The sequence below is a fragment of the Primulina tabacum genome, chromosome 2, assembly GCF_025594145.1.
Source record: "Primulina tabacum isolate GXHZ01 chromosome 2, ASM2559414v2, whole genome shotgun sequence".
In the NCBI taxonomy this organism is placed as follows: Eukaryota; Viridiplantae; Streptophyta; class Magnoliopsida; order Lamiales; family Gesneriaceae; genus Primulina; species Primulina tabacum.
The window spans coordinates 41575214-41601474 of record NC_134551.1 but is presented as its reverse complement, the minus strand read 5'-3'; the positions used below and the strand labels follow the sequence as shown (position 1 = coordinate 41601474).

The following is a 26261-nucleotide window of genomic DNA, read 5'->3' as shown; positions in this document are numbered from 1 at the left end:
CAAGTGGTTTTTGTCAATTCTTTGGTGATAGGCTGATCTCCTGGTTTAGTAAAAAGCAGATTTCCATAGCTACATCTACTGCAGAAGCAGAATACCTCGCTGCTGCTCCCAAATACTATGGATGCAACAAAAACTTAAAGACTAAAGAGTTCACGCCTCTGAATCAGCTATCTTCTATGACAATACCAGTGCCATTGCAATTACGCAAAATCCAGTACTTCATTTCAGAACGAAGAACATCGATATTAGACATCATTTTATCAGAGATCACGTGCAGAAGAAGAACATTCATCTAGAATACGTTTCTACTGATTTACAGGCAGCATACATCTTTACTAAACCTCTGCCTGAGAATAAGTTTTCTTATTTCCGCAATATACTCGGCTTAATTGATTTAACTTAATTATTTTGGTAAAATCAATTATATGATTACTCGACTAACATGGATTTGTTTGCAGAAGAGTAAAGGAACAACTTGTCACAACCATTGTTATTTTATTTAGAATGTAATCGAAACCAGGTTACACTGTCTAATTCATTTCCTACAGAGTCTTGCCACTCAGAAATCCAGTTATTCAACTCTTGACTCCTAATCCTTTTAAAAGATTCTGCACTGGAAAGCTTCTCAAGCAGATGCCATTCCTTCCAAAGCATCATCTGAAGCAGAACTCTATCAATAGCAAGCTCAGAAACTTGATCAACTTCAAACTCCCGTTTGTACTTCCTGGCTCTTGCTCTTTGAGTAGTAGTAGAAGCCAAACCATTTTGATACACATTCTGCAGCTCCTGTACTTTGAACCATATAGACATGACCTTTATCCAGACATGTTCCTCAATGGTCTTCTTCAAAGCTTCCAGATGAGGAAGTGTCTCTGGTGTTACCAAGACATGAGTGCTGCTACAGGCATCCGAATTGCTTGAGTCTGACATATTTAATTGTTATTTCCTTAACATATGTTATTATCTTATTTATAGACAGGTTGCATTTAATGATTGAAGAAGTTGAAGAGTCTCAAGTCAACCGAACCGTTCTACTGTTTTACACAGACTGAGTTTTTCTTATCCATTAATTCATCTATTTATTTATTCAGTCAATAAAAGCAGTAGATAAACAAGACATGACAAAATAAGATTTTTCATTCATAAAACCAGAAGCATTACATAACTTTTATCTACTACATTTGTTGATATCAGCAACTTGAAGTACTTCGTGCAAAGTACTTAAGCAGAAACCTATCTAAGGACTGCTGGGAACCCCTCTCCTTGAATGATTGTGGTTGTGGGAGAGGTGATTCCACAGCCTAGTCCTAATAATTTTGAACAATCTTACTGATTGTTCATATTATAAACTGATAATTTTCTTCTCAGTCCTCATATCTTGAAAAAGGATGTCTTCAAACATCTTCTTACGAGACGCTGAAAGTTGCTTCTGGAAATTCTCTGCTGATTCAGACTCTGGAGAAGACTCCGAGAGATTACTTGTTCTACCCATTTGATTTTATTTGGTTTGATAAAAGTAAATGATTTATCTTGTGAACTTGCAGGCACTTATATAGAATTTTGGAAAGCTAAAGAGACGACAATCTGACTACTAAAATACCAAGAATCATCTGTCACTTCCCCAGATTTCGTATCTTCGCATTTATTAGTTGCATTAATTTGGGGGGAACATTATTGTTTTCAGACTGTCACTTTCATACCTTGTCAGAAGCAGAAAGGATGTTTGTATTTTCGATAAAACAATATGTCTACTGGTTTTATATCTAAAGTGCTGGAATTATTTCGGCACCTTATGACTTCCAGTAGATATTATCATAAAACGACAAACCCTCTTCTGGTTATTTTTCAGTAACCAATTGGACAGCCCGCTCATTTTTATTACCTTTCAAATTTTGAAATCATTAGTGTTACTCTGACACGCTCTGCATAACTTTTCAAATACTCAACCGTAAACATATTGACATGAGTCCTTGTGTTTACACTGACGGCTGTACATTCTCTTTTGAATATTAACCGCTCTTTTCAGTTTCTTTCATTTTTTTACGTTTCCAGAATCTTACTCTCTAGCTACTGCTTTCTCTCGTATTCTTCATCGCATAATCTACTTCGAAGTTCTCTCATTTACAGGCGAAGAAATGGCTGGAGCTTACAATCTCAATGCTTATCAAGTCAACTTTGCATCAGTGCTTACCATCAAGGATGAAGGACTTGTTCAGATGTTCAAAGCTGTTGAGAAATCAGGACTCAGAAAGTTTCTTGAAGCACTTGCTATTATCTATAAGACTGCACTTTTGGAATTCTTCTCCACAGCAACTGTTCAAGATGGGAATATCATTCATTCCTAGGGGGACGCATCTATTTCCATTGATGCTGCATTACTTGGTTCAACCTTCTTTCTTCCAATCTCAGGCACCTCTGATCTGTCATGACTTACGAAGGAAGAAATGTCCATTGCTCTCTCTACCTTCTCAGCTTCTGGAGAGAAACTCTCTCCCTCTTGCTTCAAGAAGCTTCTGAAAATGGAGTACCAAGTACTCGCTGATATTGTGGCGAAGGCACTTCTTGTCAAAGCCGGTACTTTTGATCGTTTAACCAAGAAAAAGGTTCAGGTGATGGTAGCAATCACTTCTGATATTAAGGTAGATTTGAGTTGGTTTCTATTTAAAATCATGAGAGAAATGATTTCGCGGAAGTGTAATGGTTTTGCTGTTTAAATTAGTCAGATGTTGAAGGATGCTTGTTTTCCGTTCACTACTGAACAAGATGCTTCTTTTGTCAATGGGGAAAGCGAAGCAATTCTCTCGGTAAATTTCTGCACTTCCCGGACAGATCCAGGAGATGACATATTCAGCACACACTTGACTTTCTCCTGATTCACCTCGATCCTCGGTCAGTTACCAAAAAACCAAAAATTTACCACTCTTCACGCCGAAGATACATTTGGCTGGGTTGAGCTTAATCCCATATTGCATAAGAGTGTCAAAAGTCTCCTCTAAATCAGAAATAAAACCAGCAACCTCCTTGGACTTGCTCAAGATATCATCCACATATATCTCTACATTCTTACCCAACTGCTTCTTAAAGACTTTGTTCATGAGTCGCCAAAAGGTGGCCCCTGCGTTATTTAACCCGAAAGGCATGACAACATAGCAGAATGTGCCTCCCAAGCTGATGAAGCTGGCCTTGTATTTATCACTCTTGGTCAGGGAAATTTCATGATACCCCTGGTAAGCATCCATGAAACTGAGCAGCTCATATCCAGATGTAGAATCCACCAACTAGTCAATTCTGGGCAGCGAATAATGGTCTTTGGGGCAAGCTTTATTGGGATCCCTGAAGTCCACACACATCCTCCACTTCCCGATAGATTTTGGCACCAGCACCACATTCGAGAGCCAGGTAGGAAATTGTATTTCTCGAATGTGGCCGGCTTTCAGCAAATCTCTAACATGTAGATCAATCACTTTGTCCTTCTCACGACCAAAGTGTCTCTTCTTTTGCTTCACATATTGAGATCCCGAGAGGATGTTCAGGTGATGCTCCGCTATCAGGGGTAAGATCCCTATCAACTTCTGCTGGGACCAGACAAAAACATTAAGATTAGTTTTTAAACAATTTATCAACTTCTGCTGGCCTCCTCTGTATTAATATATTTTTCTGTCCTGGCCAACAAATCTTCAAAGTCCCTAGGCGTCTTCTTTATCAATGACCGGAAAAATTCACCCTCCCTTAACCCTTATGTGAATGCAGTTGTCTTAGTCTCGGGGGAAAAAGAAGGGACGTCCAAAGCTACTCTATTAAACCTTCGAATATTAGTCCTCAGACTATCTTCCGGGCTTTGTTTCACTTTAAAAAGACTAAATGCAGTCTTTTTGTGTTTCTTACTGCTACCAGAATGGTGCAAAAACACCTTCTGAAAGTCCTCAAAAGAATGGATACTCTGAGGGGCCAATCCCTCAAACCACCTCTGCACCGAGTCAACCAGAGTTATCAAAAACACTTTGCACTTGATTCTGTCAGCATAACAGTGCAACATGGCCATATTGTAGAACCTCGCCAGATGTTCCTCAGGGTCTGCATTGCCATCATAATCTTTAACTTTGGCAGATTTAAAGTTCTCAGGAAGAGGTTCCTGGACAATAGCTTTAGAAAACGGGCATCCCTTAATGACTACCCGGGAATGACTTCTATCCTCCATCTGTCTCTCCAACACCCTCATCTTCTGTCTCAACTCTTGCAACTCCTCTACCACAGTCGGGGACTCGGACCCAACACTTGATTCTCTCTCTTCCATCCTCGCTCCCTCCTCTCCTGCCTCCTGCGCTCTCTTCCGCTCTCTTCCTGCATGTGTAGCTTGATGAGAAGCATCTCTCCGGGCTACGGCTTTTTCCACTTCATCGGATATAATCCGAGCCAACTCCTCCGGGGACAAGATAATGACAGTTGGAGGTCCAGTGGGCAGAAGACCAACTTGTCCAGAGACTAGAGCATCGTCTCCTGGAACCCGGGAAATATCTTGGTTTGTTCTTCTGGTAGGAGCCATATCAACGTCTTGAACTCAATTTCCCACAGACGACACCAATGATGTATTCCGGGTGAATTGGGTATGAAATGTGTGGGCAATCCATCAGATGATGAGAGAGTTATGTTTAAGGAAAATGAGCAAGGAGATGGCTTCCACCGTGACCTGCAAACAAGGAAAGGAACTCGTGAATGGGCGTCGGAGGGGTGTCCGGCGTATCGACTCCGATGCTTAAGTCAGCAGATGAAGAAGAAAAGTGAAATGGCTTCTATATGTGGTGATATACGTGAAAATGCATAAGAATTTAGAAATCCAGAATCTATAAATGAGATTGATACCTGTTATTTGTAGGAGGAAATCTCATGATTACCTTGTTTTCAGTGCCCACCTGCTAAGTATGGTAAGGCGGCTGCCCATACCCTACCTCTGATGACTTTTCTAACACGCCAAACCCATGTTGTTCTGACAGAAATGATTACCAAGCATAAGGTAGCACATACTGGTATACTCGAATGTGGCACATTTCTCGAGATAGTCCGGGTAGAAAGTTCTCGGGAGGTTGTATGATAGCCCAGGCTCTTGATTGCCAAGGGAGAAAATATCCCGGGTAATCCCATGCTCGGCTGCTGAAGAAAGTGATCTGCATATTGATTCTGCTTTGGGCTATCCATTTAGTTTTTCGGTTCATCCATGACCCGGGCTCCTATGAGGGTATCAATTATTTTAAAATATTAAAAATTTTGTAGCATGCGATGTCAAAAATGATCATAATAAGAAGAACAATAGTTAACAATAGTATATTATTACTAAGGTGTAATAATTGCCTCTTTTGAGAAAGTGGTTAACATGAGAGCTTGGATTGCTGTAAAATTTAAATTTTTAGTTTTATCTTTACCAAAATACGTGTAAGATATTTGGTAAAATGGAAAATATTTAATCTTATAATTGTTATCAAATCCAAGATTACTTGTTAAATTTCAATAGATTGCAAGTAGTGCAATTATTGTCATGAATATTTTTTGATTATAATTGTAAGACCCAATTACTCTAATCATGGTCAATTAACACGCAATAATTATCAAGCAATGGAAAATGATTCAAAATTTTTTTATAACAGACTTTGAGCCTATGAAAATTTTGCATGACTTCTCCGTAAATAGGACATGTCAAAAAAATACAAGCAACATTTTTAATATAATACTAAAAATAGAAGATCAACGATTCAAGCAACCTAACAATCAATGCAGGTCAGGCACACCTACAACAAAAAAAAAAACAAATATCCAACAAATACTATAGCTGGTAAGGCTCGATAACAATATAATAAAATATAGAAAACGAGATATAACTCAATAATAATAATACTCGAAGCATCTCTCTTGTAAATAGTATAGATCCATAAATATATAAATGACTAGTAGACTAGACGATACAACCAAACCCCATCAACATGCTCCATTTGAGGACTCTCCGCCTGGTGTTGCAAAATGACTTGGGTGACCTATCATGATGTCCAAATAGCAGCCACAGTAGCTGAAACGTTCACTACTCGTTTTTCTTTAAAAATTTAAAAATTACTAGAAATTTTTTTTCTTCATCTATTATATTCCGCCGAAACATTAAACATTTAGGTTTGACTATTTTCCTATTTAAATACCAATCAACCTATTATTTGAAAACCTAAAAGAAATCATTCAAAACATGAATTCATCAATCGTCAACCATACCTAAGCTAATATTATTTCAAAAATAAATTTAAATCTAACATCCTCTCAAAAACATCTCAAAAACATCATGTCATAAAATCTTTAAAGTAGCTTAAATCTTAATCATAATTTTACTTGCGGAAAACTAGCGACAGTCCTTGGGTTGAGTGCACCTTCAGTCCAGTTAGTTCATCAAGACCTCTATCAATATCAACATCATGCTTACCTTCATCGATCACACCTAGTAACTTTATTGACTCAGCAAACCTTAATTGTAATAGCAAGTAATGCATATACATTCACAACCAACAGTGAAAATACTTTTAAGAAAATAATTTTTCATTAACATAAACTTTTAACATTTTCCTTTCAACATATCAGATCATATTTCTTTCATCATACACATATATGTTTCCCTTTTTATTGAATTCAGATCCTCAATTGTGACTTTTGTATTAGATGTAGGTCGATGGATCTATCTACGTATAACCACGGTACCAGACGACGGGGACATCGGCGATACTCTCACCCATCAACTGAGCCTTGGAATTAATTACATATCATCGTAGCATCGTATTAGTCATAATAAATTCACCTCCTTCAACTTTTCATATTTCCATCACTTATAAAATTAATGCATATATAAATCATTTTATTTTAAACCAAGAATGCAACACATGTCTTTTAGCATTAACATTCATCATGAAATTCCGTAAACATTTAAAATATATTACAGCCTTTAGGGCTCTACCAAGACGTCTAACATTTTTCAGGTGTAAAATGATCGTCTTGCCCATGAAACCCTAACTTTCCCAATTTATCCTTAGACCTTAAAACGACGACCCAAATCCATCTAAACTTAACATGAAACCTTAAAACACATCCATAAATATTTTTTAGACTTAAACTTAAGCTTCTCGACTAATTTACCAATTGTTTTTCAACTTAGACGTACATCTCGGTTTTGACTCGTATGGACTCGAAACTTAACCAAACTTGAATAATACCTTAATAACACCTAACTATACCATTTACAACCCAAAAAAATCCAATTATAACCCTTGAACAAACCTAGGAACCTTGAACAATACCCTAGCCTCCCAACCTTGCACCCCTTCGGCACTAGCCAATAACCAGCCCAACCAGACCCTAGCTGACCATCCTAGGACATGTCCGAACCGAGAGACACTATTGGACCGAGCTGAAAATACCTAGAATCCACAGGCCCTCAAACCCGACCACAAGGCGTGCACGACTCCCTACCCTCACGCGATCACCTTAGCCTTCAAACCAACCCTAGTGCAGCCACCCTAGGACCATCAAGCAGCCCCCTTAGGTCTCTCGGTCATGCCCTAACATCAGCTAAAAGTCGTGGCCCTCAAGGATGCCCTAGCTGAAACCCTAGTCTGTATAACTTAAGATTTTCTTTCAAGCCTTCGTCCCTGCTGTTTCAGCCCTTATCTAAGCATCTATGGACCCTTAACATGTTGGAAAAATGTAACTTCAACCCTACCATGAAAGCCTCTCTGTGCATCATTAGGAAGAGTTTTAAAAAGGAAAACTCTATTTTTATGCATATAAAGCCATAAAAACGAGAATAAAAATAGTGCATCATATTTTTCATGCAAGGATAATCAAATATACATAATATGATGTTAAATTTGTGCAAGCATAAACTTAATGCCTTATTCATTCTTTGAGAATCTTGGAATTGGTAAAGTTTAACCAACTACAATTTTCCTACAATTAGCTGATAGATCTATTAAATACCCTAGGGGAGTGGTATGAGATGTTTTAGTGAAGGTTGAAAAGTTTATTTCCCAGTAGACTTTGTTGTGTTGGATATGGAAGAGGATCGTGAGATTCCCCTTATTTTAGGTAGACCATTTTTAGCCACTGGAAAAGCTCTGATAGATCTACAAAAAGGTGAGTTAATGTTGAGATTGAATGATGAGAGTGTGGTGTATAATGTTTTCCAATCTATCAAATATCCCAATGATGTTTCAAATTATTCTAGAATTGATGCTTTTGATTAGTTTGTTGAGTGTGATATGCAGGAATTAATTTGTGAGGACCCTTTGGAGATTTGTTTAACTCATTCATGTCCAAGAGAGTTGGAGAATGAATAGATTGAGGAATACATGCACTATTTGGAAGCAAGCAAACCACTTTCCAGGATGGTAAATTCTAGGATTGTAGAGCTTGGGTATGTCCCAAGAACACTGAAGCCATCTATAGAAAAAACCCCAGTCCTTGAAATGAAACTTCTCCCTTCGCATTTAAAGTAATAATTTTTTCTTGACAATGACAAATTGCCTGTAATTATTTCATCTACTTTGATAGGGGGCGAGGAGGAAAAGCTGACACGAGTGTTGAGAGTTGATATCAAAGCCATAGGTTGGAGCATATCAGACATAAAGGGGGTCAGTCCTTCGATGTGCATGAACAAGATTCTGATGGAGGCCGATCACAAAGCATCAACTCAGCCCCAAAGGCGTATCAATCCCACCATGCAAGAAGTGAGCAAGAAGGAGGTGATTAAGATTCTGGATGCAGGTTATTTACCCGATTTCTGATAGTAAATGGGTAAGTCCTGTACAAGTTGTTCGATAAGAAGGGTGGGATTACTGTTGTGAAAAATGTTAATAATGAATTGATTCCGAGTAAAACTGTTACGGGATGGCGTGTATGCATTGATTATAGAAAACTCAACGATGCCACCCGTAAAGATCATTTTACCCTTCCCTTTATCGATCAAATGTTAGAAAGGTTAGCTGGACATCCTTTTTATTGTTTCTTGGATGGATATTCGGGTTATACGCAAATTCTCATTGCTCCCAAAGATCAAGAGAAAACTACGTTTACATGTCCTTATGGGACCTTTGCTTATAAACGTATGCAATTCGGTCTTTGCAATGCACCAGCTACTTTCCAACGTTGTATGATGAAAATTTTCCATGACATGATTGAGCAGTTTGCTGAGATATTCATGGATGATTTTTCAGTTTTTGGCTCTTCATTTGATGCTTGCTTGATTAATTTTTCTAGTGTTTTAGAAAGATGTGAAGAGTCAAATTTAGTCTTGAACTAGGAAAAATGTCATTTTATGGTGAGAGAGGGTACATAAAATTTCTGAACATGAGATTGAGGTAGATAAAGCCAAAATTGAAGTCATTGAAAAACTCTCACACCCAACCGATGTTAAAGGAGTGCGTAGTTTTTTAGGACATGCTGGATTCTATAGACGTTTCCATAAGGACTTCTCTAGCATTGCGAAGCCACTGACTAATTTGCTGGTAAAATATGTGCATTTCGATTTCTTTATTGACTGTGTGCAGGAATTCCAGACTCTAAAGCAAAAGTTGATCACTTTGCCAGTGATCGTATCACCTGACTGGGGATCACCTTTCGAGGTGATGTGCAATGCAAGTGACGCGGCTCTAGGAGCAGTCTTAGGAAAAAAGAGAGACAAAAACATTCATGTCATCCACTATGCTAGATTGACACTATCACCTGCCCAACATAATTATGCCACTACAAAGAAAGAGTTACTTGCTGTGGTGTTTGCCCTAGAAAAATTCAGATCGTACTTGATAGGAAGCAAAGTGATTGTGCACACTGACCATTCGGACCTGAAGTCCTTAATGAATAAGTAGGATGCAAAGCCAAGGCTAATTCGCTGGATTCTTTTGCTGTAGGAATTTGACCTTGAAATTGTTGACAGGATAGGGACAGAAAACCAAGTGGCAGACCATTTTTCACGCTTGGAAAATCCAATTCAAAGCAATGGCAATATTCGCAAAGAATTTCCTGATGAACAGTTTTTTGAGGTCAACAATTTACCATGGTATGCTAATTTTGTAAATTATCTTTCAAGTAAGTTCCTACCTCCCCATTTTACTTAGCAGCAAAAGAAGAAATTTTTTTCGGACTTGAAATATTATTTATGGAAAGATCCTTACTTGTTTAGAATATGCGCAGATGGTATAATTCGTAGATGTGTTCCCATGGAAGAGGTAAGTAAAATTTTATTTCATTGTCAAACGGGTCCAACAGGAGGCCATTTTGGTGCCACTAGAACTGCATCAAAGGTCCTTCAACCTTGCTTCTATTGGCCTACCTTATTTAAGGATACTTATGAATATGTTACAAAATTTGATGAGTGTCAGTGTGCTGGTACCATTTCTAGGCTACACGAGATGCTTCTAACTAATATTTTGGTTTGTGATATTTTTTATGTGTGGGGAATAGATTTCATGAGTCTGTTTCCAGTTTCGTTTCGGAACAAAAATATTCTTGTAACTATTGATTATGTTAGAAAATGGCTGGAGGCAATGGCTTGCAAAAATAATGAGTCTGTGGTTGTCATTAAATTTCTCAAGAAAAATATATTTTCACGTTTTGACACACCTAGAGCCATAATTAGTGATGGGGGTACTCACTTTTGTAACAGTCAGTTTGACGGTCTTTTGGCCAAGTATGGGGTCAGACACAAAGTGGCGACACCTTATCACCCTCAAATTTGTGGTCAAGTCAATATATCGAATATAGAAATTAAATGCATTCTGGAGAAGACTGTTGGTGCTTCTATGAAAGAATTGTCTAATAAGATCGATGATGCACTTTGGGCTTACCGCACTTCTTTAAGAACCCCTATTGGAATGTCTCTATTTCGAGTAGTGTATGAAAAGTCGTGTCTTGTCATCTACCAGTTGAACTTGAACATAAGGCTTATTGGGCTACTAAATGTCTAAATTTTAATATCAAAGCAACAGGTGAAGAGCAGTTGCTGCAATTGAATGAAATGGATGAGTTTAGACTAGACGCTTATGAAAATGCAAAGCTCTACAAGGAGAAAACTAAATGATGACATGATCAAAATATCGTGAATCGAGAATTCGAGGTGGGACAACATGTATTATTGTACAATTCTCGATTGAAGTTGATGCCAGGTAAGTTGTGTTCACGTTGGTCAGGACCTTATACCATTACTCAAGTTTTCCCCTACGGGACTGTGGAAATCACCAGCGAAGCAAATGGGAAGTTTCAAGTAAATGGCATTGACTTAAATTTTATCATGGTGACGCCGTAATGGATGAACAAACCACCATGGATTTTCAAGATCCTAATTGAAAAGGGATGTACGGTCGGGCTATAGACTAAAAATTTAGCGCTTGATGGGAGGAAACCCATCGTTATTTTTTCAATTTTAGTATTTATTTTATTTAATTTATATTTTTCTTTTTATTTTCCTTGGATTAATTTATAGATATTTATTGTGCGTGTAGGGAAAATATTGAAGTGCGTCAATAGGATTTGGGAAGAACGCACCGGTGGACAAATGAAGCATAATAATCGATATCGTCCGGGAAGTTTTCGATATTCATGTTTTTTATCTTTTCTTAGAATTATACTAAGGATAATGCAATTGATAAAAGTGTGGGGGTGGGCTGTTTGTTTCACATCACAACACTTAGAAGCACTTTTAATTGAGATGTGATTACTCTTTTGAGGCACCACATTTTTGTTTACACGATAAACCGTTCAGTTTGACAGATTTTTGATAACTCGGGAAATTGTTTCATGCCTAGAATTGAATGAGATGAGTTGTAGTTATGATAAAGAGGTTAAGACATGAACTAGTCTTGTTTTGACACTTTGAGACATCATCTATGCACAATGGGTAGACTTACACAAATTGATTGTGAATTGGTGATAGGAGAACTCATTGAAAAGAAAAAAATATTTGAAACAACCTAGAACTTGTCTATTTATCCCTCGAAGCGAAAATACGAACGATTTGGACTTAAGGATGATTTAGGCGATCTTTGGACCGTTTGAGCCTTTCGAGCATACCTGATGCATAATTTTATCTGTAGTGACCCTTTTTGATCCTGGCAAAAAATCGAATGGTGTGTGCTAATGACACACAATTAGACTCCATTTGTAATTTCTTCAAACACCGCATTGACTACCCTATTTTATCCTATACACTATTGTCCTACCCGAACTTTGAGAGAGATAAACCTTTCGAGCGCTGTGAAATGTTCAAAAACTCAAATGTGTGGAAAAGACATATTTGAAGGAGTTGTTGAATTACCCCTGAATGAAAAGAAGTGGATTGATGAAAAAAGGTGTATGGTGTACTGAATACCCAAAAGAAATTAAAAGGTGGTGAAAAAAAAAATTGAAGCAGGGGAATGAGAAGAGAATTTTTTTTTAAAGATGATAAATTCAATCATTGGTGGAAAATTAGAGCTGAGTGAGTGCGCTACATGAGAAATATGTTTATTTACTCTCTATTTTATTTTACTGTCTTTTATTGTAGCCGTGAGTTGTGGCCTAACTTTATAAGCTTGAAAAAGACTTTTGACTGAGTTATAATCGTTCAACATTTAGTAGAGAGATATGAAATTCGTGCATTGGGGCGTTACAAAAAAAATGATGAATAAAAATGATGGATCCTTGAACCTAAAAAACTTTTGTGATGTAAGTTCTGACTTTGACACTACACACGTCTCATTTTGTTGACCTTTTCTAGGTAGTGTTTAAGTCTTGAATTGCAACGAAAATAAATCTTTTGATTTTCGAAGTATGATCTTTTGATGAGGGTGTGACGAAATTCGGTAGATTGTGAGGTTTTAATTATGCACTTTGTGTAATAAATCATTAATATTTTTCATCTCTATTTTACGAACAAAAGCTAAGTGTTGGGGGTTTGATAAGAACGAATCATATATCTCTTTTAAAACTTTATTTTTTTCTTATTCGTGCTTATCTGTCATTTTTATTTCGAGTTTTACGCTTTAATCGTCATTTTTTCTATTGTTTGTAGGCTTGACCAAAAGTGTAAAAAGTTTAATTTTGGAGACAAGGTGAAAGAGTTCAATGCCAATTAGGAAAGATTTCCGAGAATGAAGGAAATAATTGATGAAGAACTTTTTCTATCATCCAAAAATTCTTATGATAAGATCGATGAAGTTTTGTGATATTGAAATAAATTTGGGCTAGAAATGTGATTTCTATAACATTTGAAGTTGCTAATATGAAGTTATGGAAAAAGGAGAAAAACATAAGAGATCCTGGAACAAGGCGTGATAAAACAGAAGAGGTCCTGGAACAAAGCGTGATCACGCCTTATGTCTGATTCACTCCTACCTTGTTAAAAATGGAGCTCGAATTTAAGGCTAAAAATACCATAATTAAAAATATTAATTGTGGTATTTGATTTGTTGAATATTTTTAGAAAAATTAAAAGCTTTTAAAATTAAGATAAGGAAAGATTTGATAGGGTTTTTATACTTTAAATGCTCAATATTCCTTATGGATAGAGATCCTATCAAAGAAGGAGGAGATTTTATTTTTGGAAGAAGATTATTATCTATCCTCCATCACCTATATACACAAGAAAAAGACTACAATCTCGGAGGAGACTTTTGGGATCATGAAGATGGGAAGAACAAAAACAGAAGACGCATTGGACGAGAATATTAACGGATTGAACAAGAAGAGAAGACGCATTGGACGAGATGATTCACACATTGAACAAGAAAAAAAGACGCATTGGACGAGAAGATTCGCTGAGATTTCTTATTTTTATTTTTATTTCTTTTATTTCATGAATTCAAACATTATATTGTTGTCTACTTTTGATTTTATGAAGTAGTCGCCTTATGTTTGAGACCACATTAGGGCCAAAATTGTTATTTTTGTTTGCATATTGGATCGATCAGATTTTTGATTTATTTTATGTTATTGATTGATATTTGCATAGATCTCTAGCATTTAATCTTGTCAATTAATTGCATGTTTGTTGTTTGATCTCGACTCAAAAGAGAATAGCTTGAAAATAGTTGCAAAAATATTGATCAACACATGGTTAAACGACCAAAAATAATATTCGGTTTCAGTGTGTGATTTTAGGCAAAAAGCTGGAATTTCATAGTTGTTGAATGTGTTTTTATTTAATTAAATTTAATTAAAAATATTTGGACTATTAAATAAAAATAGGATCATTAATTCTAAAAATAGATTAATAATTAAGATAGGGAATTTCATCGTGATTTTAAAATAATTAGTATTAGATCAAATCTAATATGTGTCAATAATTGATGTTTGGTACAGTTGTGTGTTTCCGGTCATTTATTTGAATTTGAATTTCTACTAAACTTAATCTGTTATTTAATTGAATGGTGTTATTTTCTTTAGAATAATTTATTTATTTTAACTATTAAAAAAAATCTCTTCTTCTGTTTAGCCTATATTAAATTAAATAATTTATATCCTACAAATTTGACAATAGTCTCTGTGGGAACGACTTGAACTCTATCCTACTATATTATATCTTGACCTAGTGCACTTGCTAGATTTTCCAACCGAAATCGTCGGTAATGTGCTGAAGAAGAGTCCTAGTTATTCTAGGTGATGTGTGTGTGTGATTGGCGCGAGTTTTGGTGAGTGTTTTTGGCATATATTTTAATTGAAACACATGGTGCAAGCTTAGGATCATTAACATAGTATATTAGACACATTAGATAATATTTAAAATATTTTTTTAAGGAAAGTTAATGAAAATATTAGCTGAGTTCTCAAAAAGTCCCAATTTCATCGAAAATCGATCACGGATTTAAAATACTACTCGGCATGTAAAAATACCTCAAAACACCTCATTTTCGAAAATACATATTAAAATATACCATATATTAAATATTTAAAAATAGTCATTAATAAAAATATTTTCCCTATATGGTCCATGTTCTCCGTTCCTCGATCGCGTTTCGAATAACCTTTAAAAACACAGTTTAATACATTCCAACAGAAAACTCTATTTTAAACATGTAAATATGTACACCATATTTAATTCATGTAATTAAAAGCATTTAATTAGTCATTTTCCATTTTCCCTAGATTTGCATGCATCTGGATTACGTCATCGTATTTTGGACTTTACAATTCCTCCCTTCCTCAAATGAAATTTCGTCCTCGAAATTAAAACTTAACGAATAACTCCGGGTAATGACTCCTCATGTCCCTCTCGGTTTCCCAAGTAGCTTCTTCCTCCGAGTGATTTAGCCACTTGACCTTGACCATCTGTATAACCATGTTTCAGAGTCTTCTTTCTTGCCTATCCAGATTTTATATAGGTCCTTCCTCTTATAACATGTTTGGAGTTAACTGCAAAGGCTCATAATTTAGTACGTGTGAGGGGTTCGACATGTACTTTCACAGCATCGAGATATGAAACACATTGTGTACTTCAGTTAGCATCAACGCCACTCTATAGGCTAATGTCCCAATCTTCTCTTAAATCCGAAAAGGACCTATGAACCTCGGACTGAGTTTGCATTTCTTGCCAAATCTCATAACACCCTTCATAAGTGCCACTTCCACAAATACGTGGTCACCTACTGCAAATTATAGTCCTCTTCGTCTTTTATCGGGGTAGCTCTTTTTTGAGCTTTGTCCAGTCTTCATCCTATCTCGGATTTTGATTACTAGCTCTGTTGTTTGCTTGATCAAGTCCAGACCAAATTCTCCTCTTGCACCACCCTCGTCCCAATGTATGGGTGATCTACACTTCTTCCCATATAGTGCCTCGTAAGGATCCATTCCTATAGACGATTGTAGCTATTGTTATAAGTGAACTCCACTAGAGGTAACTTCAATTCCCAACTTTCTTGGAAATCAATCACACAAGCTCAGAGTAAATCTTCCAAAATTTGAATAACCCTTTCAGACTGACAATCGATTTGAGGATGAAATGTTGTACTGAATAACAACTTCCTCCCATTTAGAATTTTTTTGCAAGCTAATTTTAGAAAATTACATTTTTACAGCTGAAGAATTATACATTTTAAAAGAAAAGTATTCAACTAACAGCGAAAAACACTGCAGTTAAAAAATTTGAGACAACAGTCAAACCCTAAAATGTCATTTAAAATAATTCACAAATAAAACCTTCAAAAATCCTGACAACCATCAACATATAAAAGAAAATGTGAAAATATCCATGCTCACTACTAACTCAAAACATAATGTGCGGAAAAAGTATGGTCTTCGAGTTAGCGTGCGCACATCCAACTCCGTCTACTCAGTCTTCGGTCCCCCAATCTCCTCATCAATATGCTCACCTGCATCATTCACACATAGTGAGTCTAAAGACTCAACACTCCTGAATCATTATAACAAGTACAAAAACATAACATGCAATAGTGAAAATTATTGTAATTAACATACATTTCATGATCTTCAAAACATGAACGTAAACATATCTTAACATAGCATAACATGTCAAAACATGTCTCAACATATCATCATATACGTGTTCATTATATTTTCTTTATTTTAATTGTGTTCATTAGTTGTGACTTTCATATCAGCTCTATTCGATGGATTCATATGCGTATAACCGTTGTACCCGCGACGGGGATATCAGTGACAGTATTACCTATCCACTGATCCTTGGGCTTACATGTCATCGTATTATCGTATTCGTATTAGTCACAACCAACTCACATCCTTCAAAACATATCATCATATTCATCACTTATAAAAAATAATGCATATACGTAATTTTTTCTAAAAATCAAGCATGCAACGTATTTTTCATAATTCCATAAATGGTCATGTTCATGATAGCATATGTATTAAAAACGTGTAATTTTGTGATCAGGACGTGTCAAGACTGCTAACTCGACTCGCGTGAAAAAAAAAAACCATTTTGCCCCTGCAAACCCAAATTGACCATTTTACCCCTTGACCTCAAAATTTCGACCCAATGCCAACCAAACTCCTAAAAAAGCCTTAAAACATACTTATAATCTTTTCCTAGATGTAAACTCAAGTTATACAGTAACTTTTACGATTCTTTTTAAAACTTATACTGGGGTCCCGGTTTTAACCTGACTAAACCAGAAACTTAATCAATTTTTCCCAAACTTAAACCATGACATATTTACACATGATTAGCCCTTAAATAACTTATTTAAGACCGCCTAAGACCCTCGAAATCCCTTGACCAGCTGCTGAAATTTTCTGCCCAAATGAGATTCAAACCCTAAAGCGCTAAACCTTCAAATTATCTGTAATGCTCGTCCACTCGTACAAATGATAATAATACGTTTATGTCGTTTATTATGTAGTTATTTAGCTCATTAGATTTCACGTCATGATTGAGGTATCAATATTGAGATTGATCATAATTTTTATATTGTTCATGGTGTATTGAGAATGAATATATGTCTAAATAGTGATAGTAAGATGTATAGGTAGAAATAGTGTAATGAAGTTGGTAGAAAAAGAGATGAAAATATGGCAGTTTTTACGGGTTTTAGCTTAATGAATTGAATATTGATCCAAATTGTATGAGACTACCACCATTAGAAAGCTAAGATATAATGCTACAACTTTCATATTTTGGGTTTTGTCCAAATCATTGTGGAAGACAAGCCAAAAGTGCCCCAAAGTGTGTCGTGTGTATCGTCATTCCTCCACTGACACATGTTACGAGAATACGCATAACGTTTACTCAGACCTCCAAATGACATGAAATCAATTGGAGATTCATGCCAAGACATAGGGCTACAACTTTCATGTTTACCACTTTTTCCAATTATGAAGGGAAAATACGTTTCTGGAGCGATATTTGATGAAACATTGAGCAAAGGCAGAACAGGTGGCGCCCGAGCGGTAGAAAATGACTGTCTGAGCACCGGTGCATAAAAAATTCGGTGTTTGGACAGAATGTCCCACGCTCGAGCGGTAGAATATGACCGCCCGATCTCCGTCATGCATATGAAAAGATTAGTTTCGACTTCTTAAAGCATCTTTACCATTCCTCAACCTCACTTCACAGCAAAAACTCGAAAGACACCAAGAATTCTTCCTCCAAGTGACCTTGTTCTTCCTTTTCTTCATCATTTTGAAGTAAGAACTTAGTTTTCCATCACAAGAACTTCATAAGGGTGTAAGTTTTCTTCTCTTTTGGTTATTATAAATGTAGAGGAGCAAACTTCACCTAGAATACACATAGTAATTGAGTTATTGATATGTTTGACAGCATAGGAGCGATAAACATCGTATCAAACAATTATTTTTACGTTTGGACTGTAAGTTGGCATGTTCTTGAAGTAATACATGAGTAATATTATGATTTCAAATACTTCCCATTTATTATTGCTATATGTACATTGTTAGTAACTTATTGATGAAAACATAGCACCATATTCCATTGTTATGTATTAAATATGTAAGAAACTCATGAATATTGATGATGGGTGCTATGTTATGAACATGAACATGAACATGAAAGGAAATGACTGATTTTTACATGATATAGATCTTGTTGACATCATGGGTGGTTTTAAGTCCACCAAACCTATTGGACAATATATGTTCATGGGGCGTGGGGTTGCCAAAGGTTGCTCCCTGACGTCCAACACAGTAGTAGCTATATAATAAAACAAGCATGGTAGTACAGGTCAACTAATGAGGCTCAAGTACAAAAATGAACATAAATATATGCTATGATATGACATGGTTTGAAGATTCATTGTTGTTCACGACTTGATATGTATGTTCCTTCAACGCATATTGATACGTACAAGTGCCAACTTATTGAGTTTTATAAACTCACGTAGCTCATGTATTACAGGATCAGGTAGTGAAGATGCATAGGATGCCAGTTCGCCAATGGATGCTTGTGACGTGCCTTACCTCGACAAGAACCTGGACGTCTTATTGTATAGCTTCCGCATATATATTATATTGAATTCAATGTCAGGGTTTGAAACAAGTTTTTACAATATTTATGTCTATGTGTATATTGATATAGAGTATGTTTGTGTGTAAGAATACGATTATATATACGTATTGTTGTTGTTGCTTGAGTTGTTGGTGTATACAAAATATAGGGACATCATGCCAAAAATTTTATAACTTTCAAATTGAGGCCCCTTGTTTGAATTATTTCATAATATAAATATATCATTCAAATCCTATTTTGATTATGGTAATCATGTCAAGTATAGAGTAAGGGTGTGACATTTTAGTTGGTATCAGAGCCCACGGTTCTTCGAGAGGGTAGACACTGCACTTCATCCATACATGGGGAACTCGGCAAGTAAGTATCTTTGTATTCCATAGTTTATGCTAAGTTATGTGTCTATGTATCCTACATGTAGGTTAAGATAAGGGACGATGCCACCTAAACGTAAGGTACATGAAGGAGAGTCATCTAAAGGCAAGGCTCCAGCAGTAGAAGGCGAGGGCAGTGTGCCACGACCTGTAGATGATTTTCCTCAACTGCTCCAACAACAAGAAAAAGTCCATGGGGAGCAGATACAGCAATTACTTGAGATGCAACGGACTACTCCAGACAAGGACCTATTCAAACAGATGTGTATGATCGTTTTCGACGTCTGAATCCTCCGGAATTCATGGGAAGCACCGATCCGTCAGTAGCAGAAGAATGGATTAAATCATTGGAGTCCATCTTCTCCTACCTTCATATGGAAGATGCTGACAAAGTAACGTGTGCCATCTTTTTGTTAACGAAACATGCAAGAATATGGTGGGAGAGTGCAAGTGTGGCATTACCTGCGAGACCATTGACATGGGATACATTTAAGTCCACGTTTTACAACAAATATTTCAGTAAAGATGTACGAGCCAAGAAAGCCAGCGATTTCCTCAATTTGAAGCAAGGAACCATGTCAATGGCAGAATACATACAACAATTCGAGGCTGGAGTCCAATATGCACCATATATTGCACATGATGACACAAGTAAGGGCGAACACTTCATGCGGGGACTTCGCTTTAAATTTAAACGAGATGTACGGATGTCGAAAGTTGTTACCTATGGGGAGATAGTGGAAAGAGCACTTATGGCTGAACAGGATGAACCAGACATTGACAGAGACAGACAACAGCAAAGGCAGCAGTACTTTCAAAAGAGCCAAGGAACAGGACAAGGCAAAAAAACCGATAGCAAAGGTACTCGACCAGAGGAACATCGTGGCAAGGGTCCCCCTCCACGTAAAGAAAAAGACAGACCACCTTGTCCTAAATGTGGCAAACTTCATGGCGGGGAATGTGTGCAAGGTTCCAATGTTTGTTATCGTTGCAAAAAGCCAGGGCATCTCGCCAGGAATTGTCCAGGGAGTTCTGAGAAAGTACAGGGACGCCTTTTCTCCATGATTAAAGAGGAAGTGGATGCGGATACATCGATGATCACTGGTATGTTCTTGATTTCTGGTATCCCTGCTATTTTTTTACTAGATTCATGAGCTACGCATTCCTTTATTTCGGAATCGTTTGTAAGGAGACTGGGCATTACAGCAAGTACAACAGAGACACAACTCGCTATAGCCTTACCTTCCGGGCAAGAATTACAGGCAGATCAGATTGTGCGAGGGTGTCAAATATATGTCCAAGGCCATCAGATGTATGCTGAATTGATAGTTTTGAAAATGACCGATTTTGATGTGATATTGGGAATGGATTGGCTCTCAAAGTGCAGAGTTACTATTGATTGTGGCATAAAAATGATCAAGTTTGCACTAGTAGGAGCTGAACCATTCACAGTAGCAAGTGCAGGTATATCCTTACATCTTCGGATAATCTCTTGTATCAAGGCTTGTAAATTACTACAGAAGGGATGTCAAGGATATTTAGCATCTGTGTTAACTATTGATCCACATGTTCGTGAATTAAAAGATACAAATGTTGTTTGTGAATTTCCAGAGGTATTTCTTGATGATGTAACAGGCTTACCCCCAGATAGAGAGATCGAATTTGTGATTGATGTTAAGGTAACTCATCCGATCTCGAAAGCTCCTTATCGATTAGCTCCTACAGAAATGAAAGAATTGAAGGGTACAGTTACATGAGTTACTTGATAAAGGGTTTATTAGACCGAGCTTTTCACCGTGGGGTGCACCAGTTTTATTTGTGAAGAAGAAAGAAGGTACCCTTCGTCTGTGTATTGATTATAGGGAGTTGAACAAGGTGACAATCAAAAATAAATATCCACTCCCCAGAATTGATTATTTGTTTGATCAATTACAAGGAGCTGTCATCTTTTCGAAGATTGATTTACGATCAGGCTATCATCAACTAAAAGTGAAATCAGATGATATCTCAAAGACTGCCTTCCGAACCAGGTATGGGAATTATGAATTTCTTGTAGTGTCATTTGGACTAACAAATGAATCAGCAGCTTTTATGGATTTAATGAACAGAATTTTCAAGTCATTTCTAGACAAGTTTGTGATTGTGTTTATAGATGATATTCTCATCTACTGACGAACTGTAGAGGAGCATCGAGAACATCTGAAATTAGTTTTGCAGACTTTGAAGGATAAACATTTATATGCCAAATGGAAGAAATGCGAATTTTGGCTTGAACAAGTAGCATTCTTAGGCCATATTATCTCAAAAGAAGGCATATCAGTGAATCCAAGCAATATTGAAGCTGTTAATAACTGGCTACGACCTACCACTGTTACCGAGGTACGTAGTTTTTTTGGGTTAGCTGGTTATTACCGGCGGTTTATAGCAGGATTTTCTAAGATAGCATTGCCTTTGACTGCTTTAACACGAAAGAATGTGAAATTTGTATGGAACAAAGCATGTGATCACAGTTTCCAAGAGTTAAAGGCAAAATTGACATCAGCACCAGTCCTTGCTATACCAGAAGGACCAGGAGATTTTGTGATATACAGTGATGCTTCGAAACAAGGTTTAGGAGCAGTTTTAATGCAGCACGGGAAGGTGATCGCTTATGCCTCAAGACAATTGAAGGAATATGAAAAGAATTATCCCACACATGATTTAGAACTGGCAGCAGTGGTATTTGCATTGAAAATATGGCGCCATTATCTGTATGGTGAATGGTGTGAAATATATACGGACCACAAGAGTTTGAAATATTTATTCACACAAAAAAATTGAATATGCGTCAACGACGTTGGTTGGAATTAGTGAAAGATTATGATTGTGTTATTAACTATCATCCAGGTAAAGCCAATGTTGTTGCAGATGCATTAAGTCGAAAGTCCAGTTCTATTGCTGCAATGCAAGTACAAGAACAAATTTTATGGGATTTACAGAATTTGAAGATTGATGTTATGCCAAAGGGCACTGCAATCCAATTATCATCTATCATGGTTCGACCAACACTTGCAGACAAAATTAAGGCCGAACAAAGTACAGATAATGAATTAGAACAACTGAGGCAGCGAGATGAAGAAAAAGGAAATTTGAACTTTGAATTGAATGGGGAAGGAATATGGACATATCGAGGGAGATTGTGTGTGCCAAAGCAAAGAACGATCAGAATTGACATTCTTATTGATGCTCATGCTACTCACTATTCGATCCACCCAGGAGGCACAAAAATGTACAAGGATTTGAAACCATTATTTTGGTGGCCAGGTATGAAAAAGGACATTGCTCAATTTATTGCACAATGTCTAACTTGTCAACAGGTCAAGACTGAACGTCAAAGACCAGCAGGACTTCTGAAACCACTACCCATTCCTGAGTGGAAATGGGAACATGTCACAATGGATTTCATCCTTGGTTTGCGAAGAACACAAAGAGGATTCAATGCTATATGGGTTATTGTGGATCGAATTACGAAATCAGCTCACTTTTTTCCGGTGAAGACCACATACACGATGAATCAATATGCTGAAGAGTACATCAAAGAGATAGTGAGACTTCATGGCATCCCAGTGTCCATTGTATCTGATAGTGATCCCAAATTTACGTCTGTATTTTGGAAGAGTTTACATCATGCTATGGGAACTCGATTGGCATTTATTACAGCATTCCACCCTCAAACTGATGGACAATCAGGACGAGTGAATCAGATATTAGAAGATATATTGAGGGCCTGTACTATTGACTTCCTAGGTAGTTGGGACAGTAAACTAGCATTGGCTGAGTTTACATATAACAATAGCTATCAGTCAAATATTGGAATGACACCATATACTGCATTATATGGTAGAAAATGTCGTTTTCCGGTACATTGGGATGAAGTAGGAGAAAGAAAATTATTAGGCCCTGAATTGGTACAACAGACAGCCGAATTAGTAACCAAGATAAGAGAAAGAATGCATACTGCCCAGAGCCGACAAAAAAGCTATGCTGATGTGCGACGTCGTCGATTGGAATTTCAGGTTTGTGACCATGTATTTGTAAAGATATCACCATTGAAGGGTATTTTACGTTTTGGTAAGAAGGGAAAATTGAGTCCAAGATATATCGGTCCATTTGAAATCTTGGAAAGAATAGGAGATAAGGCGTACCGAGTTGCTTTACCACCGAACTTGTCAAATGTTCATAATGTTTTTTCATGTTTCCTTGCTACGGAAATATTTGGCCAATCCTTCTCACGTTCTTCATTACGAACCATTGGAGCTTACATCGAATCTCTCGTATGAAGAACGACCAGTCCAAATCTTCGATAGGAAATCAAAAGTGTTATGAGGCAAGGAAATACCCTTGGTAAAACTGTTATAGCGAAATCATGCACTTGAAGAAGAAACTTCGGAGCGAGAAGACGAGATTTAACAGAGATATCCTGAACTATATGGTATGTAAAATTTCGAGGACGAAATTCTTTGAAGGAGGGGAGAATTGTAATGCCCGGTCACTCGTACAAATGATAATAATGCGTTTATGTCGTTTATTATGTAGTTAATTAGCTCATTAGATTTCACGTGATGATTGAGGTATCAATATTGAGATTGAACATGATTTTTATATTGTTCATGGTGTATTGAGAATGAATATATTTCTTAATAGTGATAGTAAGATGTGTAGGTAGAAATAGTGTAATGAAGTTGGTAGGAAATGAGTGAAAATATGGCAGTTTTTACGGGTTTTAGCTTAATGATTTGAATATTGATCCAAATTGTATGAGACCATCACTATTAGAAAGCTAAGATAAAATGCTACAACTTTCATGTTTTGGGTTTTGTCCAAATCATTGTGGAAGACAAGCCAAAAGTGCCCCGAAGTGTGTCGTGTGTATCGTCATTCCTCCACTGACACATGTTAGGAGAATAAACATAACTTTTTACTCAGACCTCCAAATGACATGAAACCAATTGTAGATTCAAGCCAAGACATAGGGCTACAACTTTCATGCTTACACTTTTTCCAATTATGAATGGAAAATACGTTTCTCGAGCGATCTTTGATGAAGCAGTGCGCAGAAGCAGAACAGGTGGCGCCCGAACGGTAGAAAATGACCGCCCGAGCGTCGGTGCATGAAAAATTCGGTATTTGGACAGAATGTTCCATGCTCGAGCGGTAGAAAATGACCGCCCGAGCGCCGCCTTGCATATGAAAAGGTAAGTTTCGACTTCTTAAAGCATCTTTACCATTCCTCAACCTCACTTCACAGCAAAAACTCGAAAGACACCAAGAATTCTTCCTCCAAGTGACCTTGTTCTTTCTTTCCTTCATCATTTTGAAATAAGAACTTAGTTCTCCATCACAAGAACTTCATAAGGGTGTAAGTTTTCATCTTTTTTGGTTATTATAAATGTAGAGGAGCAAACTTCACCTAGAATACACATAGTAATTGAGTTATTGATATGTTTGACAGCATAGGAGCGAGAAACATCGTCTCAAAAAAGTATTCGTACGCTTGGACTGTAAGTTGGCATGTTCTTGAAGTAGTACATTAGTAATATTATGATTTCAAATACTTCTCATTGATTATTGCTATATGTACATTGTTAGTATCTTATTGATGAAAAATAGCATCATATTCCATTGTTATGTATTAAATATGTAAGAAACTCATGAATATTGATGATGGGTGCTATGTTATGAACATGAACATGAACATGAAAGGAAAACGACTGATTTTTACATGATATAGAGCTTGTTGACATCATGGGTGGTTTTAAGTCCACCAAACCTATTGGCCAATATATGTTCATGGGGCGTGGGGTTGTCCAAAGGTTGCTCCCTGACGTCCAACACAGTAGTAGCTATATAATAAAGCAAGCACGGTAGTACAGGTCCTCAAGTACAAAAATGAACATGAATATATGCTATGATATGACATGGTTTGAAGATTCATTGTTGTTCACGACTTGATATGTATGTTCCTTCGACGCATATTGATACGTACAAGTGCCAACTTATTGAGTTTTATAAACTCACGTAGCTCATGTATTACAGGATCAGGTAGTGAAGATGCATAGGATGCCAGTTCGCCAATGGATGCTTGTGATGTGCCTTACCTTGACAAGAACCTGGACGTCTTATTGTATAGCTTCCGCATATGTATTATAGTGAATTCAATGTCAGACTTTGAAACAAGTTTTTACAATATTTATGTCTATGTGTATATTGATACAGAGTATGTTTGTGTGTAAGAATACGATTATATGTACGTATTGTTGCTATTGCTTGAGTTGTTGGTGTATACAAAATATAGGGATATCATGCCAAAAATTTTATAACCTTCAAATTGAGGCCCCTTGTTTGAATTATTTCATAATATAAATATATCATTCAAACCCTATTTTGATTATGATAATCATGTCAAGTATAGAGTAAGGTTGTGACAATAAGATCCTAGACCTAACCAACCCGAACCAGCATTGAGCCACTGCTACCTAGGACCAAGATCAAGCCTAGGACACCCTAATGGACCAACGCTAACCACACTTCCTGTAAAAAAAGCCAACCCTTGACCCAATTGCCTCTTTGCGCTACATTCGACTACTAGAACGTGACCAGCCTTTGTTGAGCCCTTCCAGGCCACGTCTCAGACCATTTAGGGTCTGCACCGTTGCTCGGTGTGACTCCCCTACAACTGGCCCCCTTCTGGAAGCCGACCTAGTTCCAACATCGTAATACAACCTTAGCTCCAATCGGTTTCCTCCTAAGCTCGACCAGTTCACGATTCCAACACCATGACACCCTATCTCACAACGTGTACAGTCCATTTAACCCACAGCCGTAGAAGCCCCTTGCATCATAATCAAGAAAAACACGAG

General features: G+C 37.0%; 1 protein-coding gene across 1 annotated transcript; it reads left to right on the top strand.

Moving 5' to 3' along the window:
* The first annotated feature begins 19664 nt into the window (after positions 1 to 19664).
* LOC142537684 (uncharacterized) lies at positions 19665 to 23681 on the top strand. Its single transcript, XM_075643179.1, has 5 exons — positions 19665 to 20466; positions 20569 to 20826; positions 20947 to 21041; positions 21835 to 22002; positions 23442 to 23681. Exons 1-5 carry the CDS (start codon positions 19665 to 19667, stop codon positions 23679 to 23681), a joined length of 1563 nt encoding a protein of 520 aa, XP_075499294.1.
* Positions 23682 to 26261: the final 2580 nt, after the last annotated feature.

Coding starts and splice junctions, on each gene's coding strand:
- LOC142537684 (XM_075643179.1), top strand. CDS start 19,665: ATGGGAAGCACCGATCCGTCAGTAGCAGAAGAATGGATTAAATCATTG. Junction 20,467..20,568: donor GGATACATCGATGATCACTG/GTATGTTCTTGA, acceptor TGGGCATTACAG/CAAGTACAACAGAGACACAA. Junction 22,003..23,441: donor TTTTAATGCAGCACGGGAAG/GTGATCGCTTAT, acceptor GTATTTGTAAAG/ATATCACCATTGAAGGGTAT.